General features: G+C 44.4%; 1 protein-coding gene across 2 annotated transcripts in view; it reads left to right on the plus strand.

Moving 5' to 3' along the window:
• The window catches only part of ADPRS (ADP-ribosylserine hydrolase), a 35,504-nt gene extending 15,647 nt beyond the window's left edge, over positions 1-19,857 (plus strand). For both annotated transcript variants that reach the window (XM_088460620.1, XM_088460618.1), the window contains exons 4-6: positions 7,340-7,524; positions 11,887-11,987; positions 19,216-19,857. In XM_088460620.1, coding sequence (XP_088316746.1) covers positions 7,340-7,524; positions 11,887-11,987; positions 19,216-19,514 — 585 coding nt within the window. In that variant the 3' untranslated portion in view covers positions 19,515-19,857. The remainder of the gene's footprint in view (positions 1-7,339; positions 7,525-11,886; positions 11,988-19,215) is intronic.
• Positions 19,858-20,222: the final 365 nt, after the last annotated feature.

Here is a 20,222-nt window from a genome sequence, read left to right on the forward strand (position 1 = left end):
AAGATGCTGAGCTGAGAGAAAGTTTGGGTCTGATTTTTTTTTTTTTAATGCAATAGTAATAATTGTGTAAAGATACCAGTGGAGAAGGAGAAAATATAGCTATTGGTTAAGACTAGGTTGACCACAAGAGAGAGCGAATGACTGATTTGTAAGTAGATTCTGGCAAGTGGTACAGTGGAGGAACAAGAAGGTAGAGACATCTTCACATGTGGGATGAAATTAACAAAGGTGCCAGCGGAGGATGTTAAAAAAGCACAGAGTAGTTTGTTCCTTGGGGAAGAAGATAACATTCCAGATTTCTCTTTCAGCCATGGGGGACACTGGAGAACAGGGTGGTGCTGCAGGAGTCTGGGCACTAAATGGTTAAAGCTTGCCAGCACAGTCTCCTCCTCTCCTATACATCATTCCCTGCCCTGAACTGCCAGTTCTTTTTAATTGCCACAGTTGACCGCCTTATTCGAAAGCAAAAAGAAAGACTGTGACTTTTCCTTCCTCCACTCAGTTGGAAGATGCAATTGCGGAAACCTGGACTCATCCATATAGGTGTTTCCTGGTCTCAAAGAATCTTTTCACCTTTTGTCCCTGCACTTCCTCCAATAGTACAATTTGGGAGATTCCTACCCCAGTGGACGCAGTTATCTCACAGCTAGCTAAGGCCACCACACTTCCTCTTCCTAATGTGGCCTCATGGACAGGAAAATGGAGGTTTTCCTCAATGCTGTCTTCTCTACAGCAGGGGCAACACTGCATCCTGCTCTTGTCTCCTTTTAGATTGCGAAGGCCTTACTGCCTGATTCAGACTTGGGAATAGAGGGGCTGATTCAGACCCGCTCGCAAGCGCTATGCGCTCGCAAGCGGGTAGACGTTTGCCCCCTGCACATGCACCGCCCCCGGCGTGCGCATGCGTGAGACCCGGACAGCGACGGCCACTCCATCGCTACGGGTCTCGCACCAAAACGGGGCGGCTGTCGATTGTGATTGACAGCTCGCCCCGTTTTGGAGGCGGGCAGGGGGGGTGGCTACACAAACGGAGGCGTTCCCGAAGGAACCCCTGCCGTTTGTGGGAGGCACCACTGACATCACCAGTGATGTCAGTGGTGAGCTTCCTGCTCTATTTAGAGCAGGAAGCTCACTGGGGCTTGCGGGAACGAGACCCTACCACAAGGGTCTCGTCGCAAGCCCCGATGGTCGCGACCATCACCTGGCCGCTTGCAAAAGCTGTGGGTAGTCACCCACAACTTAGCGAGCGGCCAGGAGGCCGGCTCCTTTTAAAAAAATTAAAAAAAGAAACGCCCTGATTCAGAGCGAGAGCTTTGAAAGAGCATCCGGCTCTGAATCAGGGCCAGAGTGAGATATCTCTAGGTCAGTGTTGGCTAACCTTGACACTCCAGCTGTTATGGAACTACATAACCCAGCATGCACTGCAACAGTTTTGCTATTAGGGCATGCTAAAACTGTGGCAGGGCATGCTGGGATATATAGTTCCACAACAGCTGGAGTGTCAAGGTTAGCCAACACTGCTCTAGGTGATACCATGCTGCACTGCAGGTGGGGCAGATTTAAAATGTGCAGAGAGATTTAGGTTTGGGAGGAGTGTTTCCAAACTGACGTCTAAATTGTTGAGTAATACTAAAGCTGTGTAGTATATGTGGACTACTTGCAGAAGCAGCCAGTATTTACCCCACATGTAAAAAATTTATGTATTTACACCCCTTGCATTGCAATATGGTTTGTTCAGGTTCACAGTTGAGAGAGATATCTCACTCTATTCCCAACTCTGAATCAGGCTCGGTGAGCGGATTACTTAGATGAAGGATTTAGGACTGGAGTGCATTGCTCAGAATTGTGGTCAGTGGTTGAGAATATCAAGAAAGCAGACTCTTATTTAGGGGAGGGCTGCCTTTGACTCGACCGTCCTGTCCACTAAGGTTTAGGTCTCCGCTGCTGCTGCCAGATGAGCTCTCTGGCTCTGTTCATGGCATGTGTATTCAGAATCCAAGAAGGCCCTGGAGTCTCTTCTCTTTAATAACGAGGGGCTCTTTGGACCTGATTGGCTTAAATTATTGCACTGTTGCTGCCTCCAAATCAGATGTATTGGACACCAATTCCCAGCAAGTTTTCCTCTCCAGGTACAAGATTGTATGCTTGCAGATGATGATCAGGTGTCTCCTACAGGTGTTCTGGGTGTTGGTATATTTCTGCATGAGGGTTCTGTGCAACTTATTCTCTACCTTAGACATGGTAGAATAAACGCAGTTTCACTCCAGACACATCCCACTTTTTGCTCCGGTCCCAACACCTCTCCTTTTTACAGGAAGTGCGTCACTCTTTGCTATTGTGGCTTCAGATTGCCCACTTAGACAAGGGGCATCCCCTTCTGATCCAGGACTGGATACTGCTCACGACAGAAGCAATCCTGAGGGGGTGGGGGTCCGTTACTCTTTTTTACATTCCAAGGTCGATAGACAGCTAAAGAATCAGTGGGCTTGGCTTGCTTCCAAGCAGACACTTGCTCTGGTTCCGGTCTTGGTGACGGCCTACTCAACCCTGGCAGTTGGTACTTCCTGGGTCGCTAGGCGTGGTGCCTCAGTGGAGCAGCTTTGCAGGGCAGTTACTTGGTCCTCTGCACACACTTTCGTTAAATTCTGCAGATTTGACCCCTTCATCTCTAGGGACACTAGCTTTGGGCGAAGGGTCGTATGCACAGGAGTGTTCCCTCGCTTGGGGATAGCTTTTGGACATCCCAGTGTTCTCCAGTGTACCCCATGGATGAAAGAGAAAATAAGATTTCATTTCTTACCTGATGGATCCTTTTCTCAGTATTCCATGGGGAACACTGGACGCCCAACCTTTCGCACCTGGCTTTCGCTTGGGGTTTGGCAAGCCAAATCCACTGCTTTGTTGTGTGTGTGTGTCTGCGCGCGTGCGCTGTGTGCTTGGTTTGACTCCTCTTCACTCTATCTTTTGGGCTTGGTTAGTAATAACTGGTAGCTCATGTCAGAGGATGGGGTATAGGAGACTGTGCTGTCAAGCTTTAACTGTTTACTGCCCAGACACCATACTCCAGTGTCCCCCATGGAATTTAGAGAAAAGGATTTAGCAGGTAAGAACCAAAATCCCAGTTTTGTTGGACACTGCTAATTTTACTTTATAGAGGCCTCTGGTGCTGGAGTAGTGATTCGGGGTGATTCAATTCAGCTCGATGCTGAATAGCCCCGGGAGGGAGCTCCTGGAGCTATTCGATTCAGCGGGCTGTTGACTTGTTTGGGAAGCAGTTTAGTCGGAGAATGCTGATTCTTACGACTTAACCGGCAGTATCCGACCAAAGTGCCTGCCACGTGGCTTTTAGCGCCGGACTAAGCCGGAAAACAGTCGTGCGGCCGGCACTATAGTCTGATCGCTCCTCGCACCCTCAGGAGGGTTGAGAAGAAATAATTTGCTGGCCCCCATAGTTTGTTAAATATTGTGGTATTTGAAAAGTTTAAAAATGAGTGGCGAGGGACAAATAAACCAAAGGAAGCAGTGAGAAATTAAATCAAGTTACATTGGTTAGCACAGTGAGATGGCGAATGCAGTTTCTGATTGTTGCTGGTGAAGGTTAATAGTATTCAATTTTGTTCAAGGGTCTTGATTAATTGTGTATCCCAGCTCTGTAGTTTTCTGTCTTAAAAATAAAATGATTACTCTAAATTGTTTTGCTTGTTGTGTGAGAAGAGCAGTTTACTTAATTATATGAATTTCTTTATTAGAGAATGTTTGTTAAAAACTGTATAAAACTCTGATATCTCACTTAGAACATTCTCGATCCTCTTACGAGGTGTCTGCCTCCCACCTTCAAATGCAATGATAATAAATGGTATCCTGTTTTTGTGCAATATAGTGCTTCATTCTAGGGAGGAACTGTTAACTCCCCCTGTTCCCATTCTGTTGTTCATATTATTGACGCACTCACATGAGAATTGGGCAAGCACAAAATGTCCTAATAAATGAATTTCATGCATTATTTTAGCATGGATGCAATAATCTGAATATGCTTGTTTGTTATGGGCTGGGATCCATGAGTAAATGGGCTTGAACCCCCTGTAATCTGTACTTAAGACCTGTTTTAATAAAACACCAAAAAAAAAAAAAAAATTCTGGAGAGCACCAGGACACCTCCTGAAACACCCTCATTTGGGTGTGATAAGTGAAACTTTGAGTGTGAAAGGGTAAACTATTTTGATGTGACAGAAAAGTTACAATTGCATCAAATTGAATTGATGCCATAGTGTACCAAGCATAGGAGGGTGGGGACGGTTGACACTATAGAAGCATTCAAGGATCTAAGGCCCATAGTAGTTTAGTGTGTGTAAGTTTTTTTTTTTTTTTTTGTTTGTTTTGTTTTTTTATATAAAACATGTCCACTGGAGGTACTGTTCCACAATGCATTATGGGTGCTTTATTTTTCCATGACCAAGAAAACCGTTTCCTTAACAGAGAATTGATATTCAAACAAACTGATGATAGAAATAGATAATGATGATAGAAACATAGAATTTGACGGCAGATAAGAACCACTTGGCCCATCTAGTCTGCCCCATTTTTAAATATATTGTTACCTCAACCCTTATTGATCCTTACTTTTCTGAAGGATATCTTTATGTCTATCCCATGCATTTTTAAATTGCTCTACTGTCTTAGCCTCCCATCAGAGGTGGTAGAGGCTATTAAACTTGTCCACTACCCTTTCTGTGAAGTAATTTTTCCTCAATTTCCCCTGAACCTACCTCCCTCCAGTTTCAGAACACGTCCTCTTGTTCTAATACTTCTTTCTTTGAAGAATGTCTCCTTCCTTTACCTTGTTAAAACCCTTTATTTTTATATATATGTGTGTGTGTGTGTGTGTGTGTGTGTGTGTGTGTGTGTCAGGTGCATAAATATTGGGACATTGACAGAATTTTTATATTTTGGCCTCTATTCACCACCACAATGGCTTTGAAATGAAACAAGCAAGATGTGCTTTAACTGCAGACTTTCAGATTTAATTTGAGGGTAATTACATCCAAATCAGGTGAACGGTGTAGGAATTACAACAGTTTCTATATGTGCCTCCCACTTTTTAAGGGGCCAAAAGTAATGGGACAAACTAAACAATCCTAAATCTAACTTTCACTTTTTAATACTTTGTTGCAAATCCTTTGCAGGCAATTACAGCCTGAAGTCTGGAACGCATAGACATCACCAGACGCTGGGTTTCATCCCTGGTGATACTCTGCCAGGCCTCTACTGCAAATGTCTTCAGTTCCTACTTGTTCTTGGGGCATTTTCCCTTCAGTTTTGTCTTCATCAAGTGAAATGCATGCTCAATCGGATTCAGGTCAGGGGATTGACTTGGCCATTGCATAACATTCCACTTTTTAGCTTTAAAAAACTCTTTGGTTGCTTTTGCAGTATGCTTCGGGTCATTGTCCATATGCAGTGTGAAGCACCGTCCAATGAGTTCTGAAGCATTTGACTGAATATGAGCATATAATATTGCCAGAAACACTTCAGAATTCATTCTGCTGCTTTTGTCAACAGTCACATCATCAATAAATACAAGGGAACCAGTTACATTGGCAGCCATACATGCCCACGCCATGACACTACCGCCACCATGCTTCACTGATGAGGTGGTATGTTTTGGATCATGAGCAGTTCCTTTCCTTCTCCATACTCTTCTCTTCCCATCACTCTGGTACAAGTTGATCTTTGTCTCATCTGTCCATAGGATGTTGTTCCAGAACTGTAATGGCTTTTTTAGATGTTGTTTGGCAAACTCTAATCTGGTCTTCCTGTTTTTGTGGCTCACCAATGGTTTACATCTTGTGGTGAACCCTCTATATCCACTCTTGTGAAGTCTTCTCTTGATTTTTGACTTTGACACATATACACTTACCTCCTGGAGAGTGTTCTTGATTTGGCCAACTGTTGTGAAGGGGTTTTTCTTCACCAGGGAAATAATTCTTCTGTCATCCACCACACTTGTTTTCCGGATCTTTTGGTGTTGCTGAGCTCTCCGCTGCGTTCTTTCTTTTTAAGAATGTTCCAAACAGTTGATTTGGCCACACCTAATGTTTTTGCTATCTCTCTGATGGGTTTGTTTTGATTTTTCAGCCTAATGATGGCTTGCTTCACTGATAGTGACAGCTCTTTGGATCTCATATTGAGAGTCGACAGCAACTGATTCCAAATGCAAATGTCACACCTAGAATCAACTCCAGACCTCTTACCTGCTTAACTGATAATGAAATAAGGAGGGAATAGCCCACACCTGTCCATGAAATAGCTTTTGAGTTGATAGTCCCATTACTTCGGCCCCTTAAAGTGTGAGGCACATATAGAAACCGTTGTAATTCCTACACCGTTCACCTGATTTGGATGTAATTACCCTCAAATTAAATCTGAAAGTCTGCAGTTAATGCACATCTTGTTTGTTTCATTTCAAAGCCATTGTGGTGGTGAATAGAGGCCAAAATATGAAAATTCTGTCAGTGTCCCAATATTTATGCATCTGACTGTATTTGAACGTTTCTATCATGTCCCCCCTTTCCCTTCTCTGCTCTAAACTATACATATTTAGATCTTTTAGTCATTCCTGGTGCATTTTGTGGTGTAGACCTTGCACCATTTTAATTGTCCTTCTTTGTACAGTCTCTAATGTATTAATATCCTTCTGGAGATATGGCCTCCGGAACTGAACACAGTATTTGAGATGAGGACGTACCAATGACCTATACAGTGGTATTATCACTTCTTTCTTTCTACTACTGATTCCTCTCCCTATGCAATCAAGCATCTGACTTGCCTTCCTCATTGCTTTGTTACAATGTTTGCTTGCCTTTAAGTCACCTGGAATAGTGATTCCTAGATCCCTTTCCTCTTCAGTAGTTTCCAGTAAAGTGCCATTAATACTATATTTAGCCTTTGGATTTATGAGACCCAAGTGCATGATCTTGCATTTTTTTGGCATTAAACTGTAGTTGCCACGTTTTTGACCATTCCTCTAGTCTACCTAGATCATCAATTTGTTTTACCCCTCCTGGTGTGTCTACCCTGTTGCATACCTTTTGTGTCATCTGCATAGTTTCCCTTCAATACCATTTGCAATGTCACAAATAAAGATACTGATCATTTATTTGTGACGGAATCTCCTTTACCCTGATGTTACCATCTCTCACTTGAATACTGCCATTCCCATGACTGTTTAGTTATTGTTTTCACCAATTAATTGTCTGTATATTGAAGTTGTACATTAATCTCTAATTTAGTGTCTGACGTCTGATGATTGTGTGTCATTTTGTTTTATGCCTCTGAACAGTATGCCGAGCTCAGTGGAAAGTTGACTCATTCGTCCTCTCTGGGCTACAATGGAGCCATCCTTCAGGCTCTAGCTGTGCATTATGCTCTGCAGGAGGAGCAGAGCCGCGATTCTTTCCTTGAGCATCTTCTGAGTCACATGCAGGAAGTTGAAGCCGATGAGAAGTCCCGTAGTGATGCATTGGAGTAAGTGGAAACGTTCTATGCCATGTTTAGAGGCTCACTACCGTTAAGATGGAATGTCAGTCAATGCATTGTCTTGTATATGACCAGTAACTTCTAAATACATGAATGCATTGTTTTTCTTTCAGGCTTCTTTGTGTGTTTTTTTTATTGTTTGTTTTTTTTTTAAAAAAAAACCTCATCCCTTGGATATGACCGAAAGTTGCTTTTCGCTTACAATTTAATCTAAATCAGAGGACATAGCAGACATGTGTTGCATTGCATGTCACATACAACTGAACGAAAAACATGGCTAGAAAGTACAAGGAAGCTTATACACATTTTAAACGTTTTGTAAGGACACGTACATGTCAATAAAATATCCAACGAAGGTTGGCACACATGCCTCGTGCTATTTTACACATAAGAGCCAGGAAAATGACCAATAACTCATGCAAACAAACCTGTGTGCGAGTTCTATTTTGTTTCCTTCTCTTCATACATTGCACATGAGAAATAGGTTGTGTTCTAACATGTTCCATGCAGTGTTAGTGACATTATCACCTTAGTACTTTACTAATCTATGTACTCTTATTTGTCCTATTCTTAATTTACTCTTCATGAGTTTAGTAACTCTGAAGGGTGCAAGGTAAAGCAAAAGATCTGATTGAGCCCATTAAAGGTGAATTACAGACTGAAAAAACATGCATTGATAAAAATAAATACACCCCTTGAAAATTTAACTGATTTCCATGACTATTTGCTTAAAAGTATACTTTAGTTTAGTATGAAAACTGACAGTTTATAGGGGAAAAATAAGTAAATATACTGAATAATAAAATATTTGCAGCCATAGTTGATATAATATTTGCAGGCTACCTGTGACATTGAGTATGAAACAACATATTGAACGAGGTTCCAGTCCTTCATTGTTTGGTAGCTGCAGTCCCAGTTAGTGGGAGGTTATTGGTGCCACTAGCGCCTGTATTGGATGTGTATGGTTGAGAGATAGATCTCTCTGTCTCTCTCTCTCTTATCCCATACATCATTTTACAGGTTTAGTATCCAAAATGCTTGGGACCAGGGGTATTTTGGATAATGGAATATTCACTATTTTGGAATATTTGCATATAATGAAATATCTTGGGAATGGGACCCAAATATACACACACAATGTATTTGTGTGTTATACACCTTATATAGAGACAGCCTGCAGGTAATTTTACACAATATTTTTAATAATTTGTGCCTTAGACAAAGTTTGTGTACATTGAACCATCAAAAATCAAAGGTTTCATTATCTCAGACAAGCCCAAAAAAATCCGTATTTCGGAATATTTGGATATGGGAGACTCAACCTGTACATACATATAACCTTTTTAATATTCTTCCACATATCATGCAGTGTGGAGCTTCAATAAACATACAAATATTTAATCAACATTTTCCCAATAGGCTATAGCAGTGGTTCCCAAACTGTGCGCCGTGGCACCCTGGGGTGCCTCGGGACACTTGCAGGGGTGCCTCAGGTTGGTGGTCCAGCACCAAATCAAATTATTTATGGTCAATGTAATGTAAACATGTGGACAAACAGAAGCGCAAACCTGTCCCCATCACATAACTGACCCTAAGGATGACACGTCAGCACAATTTACTGCACTTTACTACTTCACTACATTTTTATCTGAATTTCTCAATGACAATCTTTTGGCTTAGGGGTGCCGTAAATACAATGCTGATACACTAGGGCGCCGTGATTCAAACAAGTTTGGGAACCTCTGGGCTATAGGGAAAACAGTACCTTGGTGCTGACAAGAGGTAATGATAACCTCTATTGCTGAGCATGTCATGCTCCATGTACTCTGTGACACATATGCAGTGTGGTAGCAGTAACTGGAGTCTCTCCATATACAGGAATGAAACCACCCCAATAGGCAACTGCATTGTTTTTGTTTTCTAGATGGAATACATTTGGTTATCTTTGGAGTTAAAGTTTTCCTATAAGCCTCTTACACAGTCTTCTGCACATGGGATTTATGCATATTTAGCAAGGAGTCACATTGTAGAATCTGGGGATGTTCTGCACTCGCCTAATTACATTTAAATTCAAGGAATGTTAGTTCCAAAATATAGCAATATTTGTTAAGCCAGCCAACTACATCAAAGTCTTCCCCATCTGGCCAGTCCTACATTAACTCTCAGAAATGTGAGAACTGCTCTGCCTCCTTCACCACTACATTTCACACAATTTTTATACATTGATGTTTTTTTTTTATTGAAATTGTGTGGTCACATACAGTCAGGTGCATAAATATTGGGACATTGACAGCATTTTCATATTTTGGCCTCTATTCACCACCACAATGGCTTTGAAATGAAACAAATAAGATGTGATTTAACTGCAGACTTTCAGATTTAAGTTGAGGGTAATTACATCCAAATCAGGTGAACGGTGTAGGAATTACAACGGTTTCTATATGTGCCTCCCACTTTTTAAGGGGCCAAAAGTAATGGGACAAACTAAACAATCCTAAATCTAACTTTCACTTTTTAATACTTTGTTGCAAATCCTTTGCAGGCAATTACAGCCTGAAGTCTGGAACGCATAGACATCACCAGACGCTGGGTTTCATCCCTGGTGATGCTCTGCCAGGCCTCTACTGCAAATGTCTTCAGTTCCTGCTTGTTCTTGGGGCATTTTCCCTTCAGTTTTGTCTTCATCAAGTGAAATGCATGCTCAATCGGATTCAGGTCAGGGGATTGACTTGGCCATTGCATAACATTCCACTTTTTAGCTTTAAAAAACTCTTTGGTTGCTTTTGCAGTATGCTTCGGGTCATTGTCCATCTGCACTGTGAAGCGCGGTCCAAAGAGTTCTGAAGCATTTGCCTGAATATGAGCATATAATATTGCCCGAAACACTTCAGAATTCATTCTGCTGCTTTTGTCAGCAGTCACATCATCAATAAATACAAGGGAACCAGTTCCATTGGCAGCCATACATGCCCACGCCATGACACTACCGCCACCATGCTTCACTGATGAGGTGGTATGTTTTGGATCATGAGCAGTTCCTTTCCTTCTCCATACTCTTCTCTTCCCATCACTCTGGTACAAGCTGATCTTTGTCTCATCTGTCCATAGGATGTTGTTCCAGAACTGTAATGGCTTTTTTTGATGTTGTTTGGCAAACTCTAATCTGGTCTTCCTGTTTTTGTGGTTCACCAATGGTTTACATCTTGTGGTGAACCCTCTATATTCACTCTTGTGAAGTCTTCTCTTGATTGTTGACTTTGACACATATACACCTACCTCCTGGAGAGTGTTCTTGATTTGGCCAACTGTTGTGAAGGGGTTTTTCATCACCAGGGAATAATTCTTCTGTCATCCACCACAATTACTACCACAGGTCTTTTGGTGTTGCTGAGCTCTTCGCTGCGTTCTTTCTTTTTAAGAATGTTCCAAACAGTTGATTTGGCCACACCTAATGTTTTTGCTATCTCTCTGATAGGTTTGTTTTGATTTTTCAGCCAAATGATGGCTTGCTTCACTGATGGTGACAGCTCTTTGGATCTCATATTGAGACTCGACAGCAACTGATTCCAAATGCAAATGTCACACCTAGGATCAACTCCAGACCTTTTACCTGCTTAATTAATAATGAAATAACGAGGGAATAGCGCACACCTGTCCATGAAATGGCTTTTGAGTTGATAGTCCCATTACTTTTGGCCCCTTAAAAAGTGGGAGGCACATATAGAAAGCGTTGTAATTCCTACACCGTTCACATGATTTGGATGTAATTACCCTCAACTTAAATCTGAAAGTCTGCAGGTAAAGCATATCTTGTTTGTTTCATTTCAAAGTCATTGTGGTGGTGAATAGAGGCCAAAATATGAAAATTCTGTCAATGTCCCAATATTTATGCACCTGACTGTACGTGTGTGTGTATATATACTTGTATATAATATACACTAATCAGCAGCTGGCTATGATAGAAAGGTGTCAGAATGCTGAGCCCATCACAGCTTGCTGTGTAGCCGCAGACCGGTCAGAGTGCCCATGGTGAACCCTGGCCACTGCCGAAAATGCCTACAATGAGCACAAAGATTCACAGATGAGTATATAAAGTAAAAATTTGTTCTGTATACACAAGCCAGAAACGGCAATTTGCTTGTGTCACAGAGTCCTCCTGGTGCTACAAAAGGCACCTTTCTCATGGGCTGTCATGACTCTGTCGCTCTCTGTCTCTCTATTATAGAGATCACAAAGACTAAGCTCAGTAATCACTTGTCCTACATCTTGCACTAATTACCTGCTTATATGTTTGTTTCTCCTTGATTTGCAATTAAATCTAATTCTTATTACATCTACTTCTGATTATAGATTGGAGCTGGGAGAGTTTCCTTACTGTAAGAGACTAAAGAAGATTAAAGAGTTTTTAGGCAACGTGAATGTTTCACGTGATGATGTGGTGAAGGAACTAGGTGAGTCTTATTGGTAATTTTGGAGGCGATAAAAGACCGCTATCCAGGTTAAAGATTAACGGTGTTTAAATGGACACTCAGTAGGTCGACACCAGATGTTAGACACACAGATGGTTGACACATATTTTTCAACATTTTTACGGTTAGGGTTAGGAAGTTGCTGGAGGGTTACATTGGCTTTCGAAAGGGGACGGTTAGGATTAGGCACTAGGAGGAGGGTTGGGGTGAAGATTAGGTTTAAATGACAAAAAAATTGGCAACCATTTTTGTAGCGACCTTTTGTCCCTGTCGACCATATGTGCGGCGACCATTTGTCCCTGTTGACCATCTGTTGTTGATCTATTGAGTGTCTATGCAGACACCGTCAATATTGTATACCACACCCAAAAAAACACATTGAACGAAACATTTTAGCATTTATACGTCAGACTAACTATTGACTAGGTGAGCAGTGTTTGGATGGTGACTCTCCCCTGTTGATGATCTCATTGATGTGAAATTACAGCTATAAAATTTCATTAGAGGTGAGCAGTTCAGTTTTACTGAAAACCGAGCACACCCGAACTTTGGAATAAAATAAGGAGTCTAATCAATTCCATGTAGTGGCCACAATGTGCTGTTCCGGAATAACACATTGTGACCAACTACTTTTGTCTCACACCCCATAGAGGAGCGCAGGAAAACTTGCAATCTACAATTTACCATACAGTACGGTAAATGGTTATGTGTTTATTTCTACTGCAGGGTCCATAGGGTATCCACAGGATACCTTGGGGTATAGGCGATGGCGGCAGACATCCAGGCACCACAGAGTTAAATTTTCAGCCTCCCAGGATGCACTGGGGACCCTCTCCTATACCCCGCCCCCGAGCCTCAGGCCACTCAGTTTTCGTCCGTACCTGGCCGGACAAGTCGCACCGTACAGAGGGGGTCTTTCAAGTCCCCTGAAGATTTCTTCGCAGCTGTGGCTGCACAACTAGAGTGCTCCAGCATAGGACAGTCAGTATTGACGTCCATGCTGTCACTCCTACACCCCGCCGGTACCAGAATGCCGGTACCGATCCGGGGATGCTGGTTGGTAGCTGGGGTCACAGCTAGAGGTGACCCCGGCTACCTGGACTGTGGCCGGATGCATCGGGGACAAGGTAAGCGGCGGGGTCCTGCGGTGGGCATCCGCCGGTAACAGTCCTTTTTGGTCCCCAGGCAGGGGGCTCCCTGGGGACCGGCTGCGCGTGGGGCCAGGTACTGATGCTGCGCCTTCCACTAGACCACCAGGGACAGCGGACCGCAGCATTTGTGGTACAGCGCGGCGTCCCAGAGGTTAAAGGCAGGCCAGGGTAGAACGCCTTCCCTGTCTCACAGCCGGCGTCTCCCCCGCTGCACAGTGCCATTCCACAGCGGTCTGAGCGGGCTGTGTCAGCGCTCCTCCCCCGGGCCCGCCTCCTCTCTGCTCCTCGGTGGCCATTTTCTCACTACATGTGCTGGGAATGACAAACGCTGCTGGAAGCTGTTACAGGTGCCATTGTGGTCCGGGTCCCCCGCATACCTCTCCTTCAATTAAGGTCAGTGTATGCAGCACTGTTTCCTGCCAGGCTCTGGTCTGTGTAGTTGATCGCAGTGCTTGTAATGCATGATATTATCTGTGCATTGTATGTGACTTAAATGCTAGCGCTGTTTGCCTGTACTTTCATTTCTGACTGTCAGCCTTTTTCCTATCCCTGTTTTTCTGCTACAGCCCTTGCGGTGCAGTGTTGCAGGGTGTTTATTACCTCACAGTAAATGTGGTTTTTCCTGTGTGGGAGGTCACATACGCTCCGTTCACACTCCTCATGTCTGAAAGTGAACGAGGATATCCTCTTCCAGCTATAATGTACTGATATCATGTGCAGTTAGCGGAGGGATATGTAGACGCTGAGGGTTTATGGAGGGCATGTTGTGTTATATATCACGCCCCATTTCTGTCACTGTGCCTGCACAAAAAGGGGACTGCCCTTGGCTGGCTAAGATGCTTACAGCCCTTGTGGGCAACGCCCCCTGCGTTTCCCAATAGGGGTTATTGCAGCGAGTGGTGGTCTCATCACATGCAGGGGTCCCTGGGCAGTTGATGGTACCCCAGTGTATCCTGTTTTTCGCCCCCCCAGGTCTCGCAGGAACCTGTGTGGGTGAATTTATTGTCCAAATGGTATAGCACCTGATGGACGTTTTACAGGGGGAGTCACCATTTCGGCCTTCTCAACGGCCTTTTGGGTCTCGATGACGGTGACATTATTGACTTTTTCAGACACGAGCCCCTTAGTGCACAGGAGGCGTAGTCTGGGTCTAAAGTTTATATACCTGGCCTTATACGGGCAGTCCGTGCGGCTTTGGTTATTACATATCCCCCATGGCTAAATCCAAATATGTCTTCTTTAAGGATAAGGGTGTTGCCACTGTAATTCCTCTATCTGGTCAGGTGGATCATTTAGAGGAGGCGTGGAAAATCCAGGTAAGCGTTTCCAGCCTCAAAAACGGTTGACCTTTTGCATACCCCTTTGCGGATAATTATTTTTCCGAATGGGAGTTACCTTTACGGGTAGATTCTCATGTTACATGCCTAGTGAGGAGTGCTACGTTGCCCATGCCCTCCAGGTCCTCCTTGAAGGAGGTTACACATTGCAAGGTACAAATATATCTAAAATCCAAATTATTCCCTTGCTGGAGGGGATTCCAGGCCGGCTATGGCCGTGTGCTTGGTGGCCAGAGCCATGGAGCGCTGAGTAGGTAACTGGATCTCTGCACATTGACTCTCCAGCAGAGCAGGTGGATAGTGGCAAATTCTCAGAGACTTAGCCACGTTCATAATGAGACGGTCTTACATATAGCCTACTCCTTTCCAGAATCTCCTCGGCAGCAGTAGCGGCTCGGCAGAAGTAGTGGCTCGCCGCTCCCTGTGGTTGCACTCTTGGAAAGCGGACGCAGATTCCATTTGGAATGCTTTGCCTTTTACGGGATAGGTCCTGTTTGGCCCTCATCTGGACACAATTGTGGCCCCGCAGGCAGCAGCTACGTCTGCGTGTCTGCCATCGGCTACAGTCCCATCGGGGTCTGGGGCTTCGTCTTTTCGGCCCTGTGAGGCCAGGGTAAGTCTAAAACATAGCTTTCCAAGACAGTCAGTAGCCAGGAAATCTGCTCAACCATAAGAACAGGCTTGGAGTACAAGACGTCCTACTCCCAAGTTGGACTATAAGCCTTCAGCCTCACGGGACGGGCCGCCTCTCGGGGGACCCCAGAGTTGGAGGCCGGCTTCTCCAGTTCGTCCAGTGCTGGTGTCTGACCTCCACGGCCACTGGGGTAAGAGATATATTTTCTTGAAGGTATGTCCTCTCCCGGTAAACGCCTCCCAGACGTTTTTTTGTTACAGGTCTTCTGTCAATTCAAGAAAAGGCCCTGTAATTTTTGAGGGTGTTACACTCTATGCTCCAGGCAGGAGTTGTAGTACCTATTCCGTTGGCCCAAAGGGGAACGAGGTATTACTCCATCCTCTTTCTGGTACAGAAACCCAATGGTCTTACCTGGACATCCTCAACCTCGAATCCTTCAACAAATTCTTAAGGGTTCCTCGGTTCAGGTGGGGGACCCTGCATTCCATCATTCAATGGAGCCTGGGAATTTTGTGGTGTCGTTGGATATATTCAGGGTGACTACCTGAATGTCCCTATTTTCTTAGAACACCAGTGTTTTTCCTCAGGTTTGCAGTGGTCGATAAGCATTTCCAGTTTTACCAGGGTCATGGCAGTTATGGCAGCCCACCTGTGGATGCAGGGGTTCCGCTTGTTACCCAATCCGGGCGACCTCCTGGTGTTACCAGAGTCTCCAGAGATACTTCAGTACCTTCTGCAACGGACAATATCTGTGTTGCTACGTTAGGGCTGACTGATACACTTGAAATGGTCCTCTCTGATTCTTCACAGAGGATGCTCCATATCCCAACATCTGAGGATCTTTGTGATTGAGGAAAAGATCTCTGCAATACAGGCAAAGGTACGCAGTTGCCTGCAGAGTCACCGAGTGTCTATTCACTCGGCAATGTGGTTCCTGGGTTCCAGGGTGTCGCTGTTCGACATGATGGAGAGTACCCAGTGTCACTCTGAACCTCTAGAAAAATTGATCCTCTCCGGATGGGATGGGTTGCCCCATAGGATAAAGTCAATAGTACTTTCCCCGGAGGTTTGTCTCTCTCTGGCCTGGTGGCTGCGGAAAGCTCACCTAAACAAGGGGCACCCCCTTTGGGATTGCGGACAGGGTCCTTCTGATGACGGACGTCAGTATCCGTGGCTGGGAAGCAGTGACAGGTCCACACTTGTTCCAGGGCAGGTGGACACCAGTAGTTTTTGCGCTTCCCATAAACATCTGAGAACTCAAGGTTCTCCAGCATACAGGACAGGTCCTCCACGGAAATACCGTGCAGGTACAGTCTGACAACGCCATCATGATGGCTTATGTAAACCACCTAGGAGGTTCCCGAAGTCGGGCGACACTAACAGTGGTGTCCCGAATTCTGGCTTGGGTGGAAGGCTATATCCCTGCCGTCATCGGCAGTGTTCATTCAGGAATCCTCAGATGGAAAGCAGGCTTTCCCAGCCGTCAGGACGTGCATTCAGGGAAATGTCCTCTTCATCAGGAGGTGTTCAATCTTCTGGTGAACAAGTGGAGCCTTTCAGAGATGAGAGTCTTATGGTAGACGTATGTTGGTCCAGTGGACCCTCCAAGTTGTGTACCTCGTTGCTCCGTTATCCCTTCTTCCTCCAATAATAGCAAGAAGGAGGCGCGCTCCTGCTGATAGCTCGTGCGTGGGCCAGACGGCACTATTACTCAGATCTTTGGAGTGTTTCAGTTAACACTCCGAAGCTGTTACCTCTACGACCGGACCTGTTGTCTCAGGATCCTGGCTGATACCCAGACCTGGGTTGTCTGTCCTTGACGACTGCCCTCTTAAGGTTAGGAGTTTTTCCAGCTCTATAGTTAACAGGGCCTATATCCATGCTACGAGCTTGGAAGATTTTATCTGCAAGAATTTACCATCAGGTATGGCATACTTTAAGTTGTCGTCCTACAGGCTATACTCTTCGGGTATTCCGGATATCCAGAGTGTTGGCTTTCCTACAGGTGGGCTTAGATAACGGTCTTCGCCTTGCTTACCTGAAGGTGCAGGTTTCTGCCCTGTTGGTTTCATCGTAGGATTGCTACTCTTCCTGATGTCCGCACCTTTGTGCAGGGTGTACATTATATTCAGCATCCCTTTGTTCCACCTGTGGCTCCTTGGGATTTGGCTGTGGTCTTTAGGGCTCTCTGAGGACCGCCATGTGATTCACTGGGCTCAGTGGATTTCAAAAGGCTTAAGGCTAGGAATGTATTCCTTCTGGCCATTGATTTGGCCGGTAGCATCTAAGAATGGGGGGCTGTGTCATGTAGACCTCCCTTTTTCTCATCTTTCCTAGGAACTGGGCAGTGCTTCGCACTTGCCCTAGTTTTTTTTACCTACGGTGGTGTCTAGTTTCCACATCAATGAGGAAATTATAGTACCTGCCTTTACTTCCCCAGTCCTTTCTGCTGGTGAGGCCTCTTTGGATGTGGTGCGGGCTCTAAGAATTTAAGTTGACCGTACCAGTCCGTTTAGGAAATCAGACTCTCGGTTTTGTCCTTTCTGGTTTCCATAAAAAGGTTGGCCTGCCACTGCGCTAACTTTGGCAGGATGGATTCACAGGTCTTCCTGTTCCATCCTCTATTAAAGCTCTTCCACTAGGTCTGTGGGTCCTTCGTTGGCAGCTCGACGTGCCGCTTCAGCGGTGATTGGCAGCCACGTGGTCATCTGTCCATATTTTTGTAAGGTATTATGTTTTTGATACCTTCACCCCTCAGGATGCTTCCTTTCAGCGGCGGATTCTCCTTACAGCACAGGAGCGTCCCCACCCTTAAAGGATACTGCTTTGGGACATCCCCAAGGTATCCTGTGGATACCCTATGGACCCTGCAGTACAAAATATGAGATATGGTAAGAACTTACCCTTGTTATCTCTATTTCTACGAAGTCCATAGGGTTCCACAGGACTCCCGCCCTGTCGCACCTGTACTGCAGATGGGCTTTCATCTGGTCACCGGTTTCTCCGTCTCCTTCTGGTGAGAATGTGATTCTTGTGTGTTCCAGACTGTCTTCTCTCTCTTTTTTGCTCCTGCTCCGGCCTATGGCTTGTTACGAAACTGAGTGGCCTGAGGCTTGGGGGCGGGGTATAGGAGAGGGTCCCCAGTGCATCCTGGGAGGCTGAAAATTTAACTCTGTGGTGCCTGGATGTCTGCCGCCATCGCCTATACCCCAAGGTATCCTGTGGAACCCTATGGACTTCGTAGAAATAGAGATAACAAGGGTAAGTTCTTACCATATCTCATATTATTCTCATTGAATTGACTACCTGAGTTTGGTGTGGAAATATAACGCTGGACAATAAATACACTTGTAAGTTTTCTTTACCTTACTTCCTCTTAATGTCTATGCTATGCTAGTATTATGCATATACTGTATGTATAGAACAGCTTTGTCGCTGTATAATCATGTTACTGGTAACTTTTTCTTCAGTTTACTGTTTTGTTGATTGGTCTATACAGATGTGTACTCATACACCTATCCTCAATACACCACATGGCACGAGACGCCCAGCACTACTGAGCTGCTCTGGAAGGTGCAGCGTACTTCCCAGAGCATCTTTTTCTTTCAATTTTGCGTCTTATTTGCATCTCAGACTCAACGATTCACCGTTCAAAGTGCCCTAGAGACACTGGGCTGCGACTAGAATTCGTTTTAAACATGTACAGAGTCACATTTGAAGCACAACGGAACTTGATGTGAGAAAAAAGCCGCTGCAGTGTAGCACTTTCTCACACAGATTCAGACTCAAAGGCACACAAATGTACAAATGTCGCACATCAAATTGATCAGTATAATGTAGCAAAGTAGTTTTGTCGCTTCCATTTGTTTTAGTTCTGTGAACAAAAAGCACATTTCGAGAAAGATGTTTGGTGCAGGGGAGATGCTCTGGACCTTGTGCCGAGCTGTGTGTCGCAACTGAAGCCACAGTCTATGAGGACACATCTGTAGTTCTAGGCACTAGATAAAAAGGAGACACGTATATTTTTCAATATATTGGAATCGCAAGCAATACATATATCAAGCTTTATTCATTCCTATGTATCCAAGGTCACGGCATTGCTGCTTTGGAATCTGTTCCCACTGCAATCTACTCTTTCCTACGCTGCATGGATCCAGTGGATGATCTTCCCCAAGATTTCAACTGCCTGCAACGCACTATTGTCTTCTGCATCACACTAGGAGGAGACACAGACACAATTGCTACAATGGCTGGAGCTATTGCTGGTGCTTACTATGGAACTGAGCAGATACCTCAAATATGGAAGCTCAACTCTGAGGGATACAAAGAGGCAGAAAATTGGGGAGAACAGTTGCATCACTTGTACAATTCTCGGCTTCCTTCTTGACTGACCAGCAGAATGGTCTTGTGAGTGCACAGAAGCTACAAAGGGGAGATGGGAAAATACTGCTTTCGCAGTAACTACCGCCTGTAGGTTTCAGCAAACTAGAGTTTTAAAAGATGTGAAGATTTCCATTTTACAGCAGAGATGTTATCAATATGATTGTACTGAGTAATCACTCATTCAGAGAAAGCATGTCCTGTTTTTGGACCACATATAGGATGTAACGTTCCAAGGCAATTTTTGTAAAACACACTTTATTTTATTACAACTGTTAGACTGATTGACTACAAAGGAAAGTGATATTTCTCAGTTTAGAAATGAATAAACAATGACCACTTTCCATAAAGCAGTATTTAGTATTGTTTTTATACTGCAGAAAGAGCTGAATGGGTTGTAAATCAGGAGGCCTGTGATTTGTGCAAGGGAACGATAGAGCTTTGGCTTTTTCTTCATAAGTAGCAGGTTTACTACAGAGCAGATATATGATCACAATTTAATCTTGCAAGTCTGTTGAAAGAATAAAAATGTGGCTTAGTCCAAATCATACAGAGGTAGGTTTGAATCCAGTCTAAATAGCATTACCTGCCAGATGTACCTTGTTTTACTTTAGTGGAAATTTGCCTTACCCACCCCCTCCTTCCCTCCAGGAATAGCCTAAAGTACCACTGGTTCTGGAACAGCATTTGTCACCTAAGCACTCACTCCTTAGGT

The sequence above is a fragment of the Taudactylus pleione genome, unplaced genomic scaffold (assembly GCF_031769625.1).
Source record: "Taudactylus pleione unplaced genomic scaffold, aTauple2 ptg000007l, whole genome shotgun sequence".
NCBI lineage: Eukaryota > Metazoa > Chordata > Amphibia > Anura > Myobatrachidae > Taudactylus > Taudactylus pleione.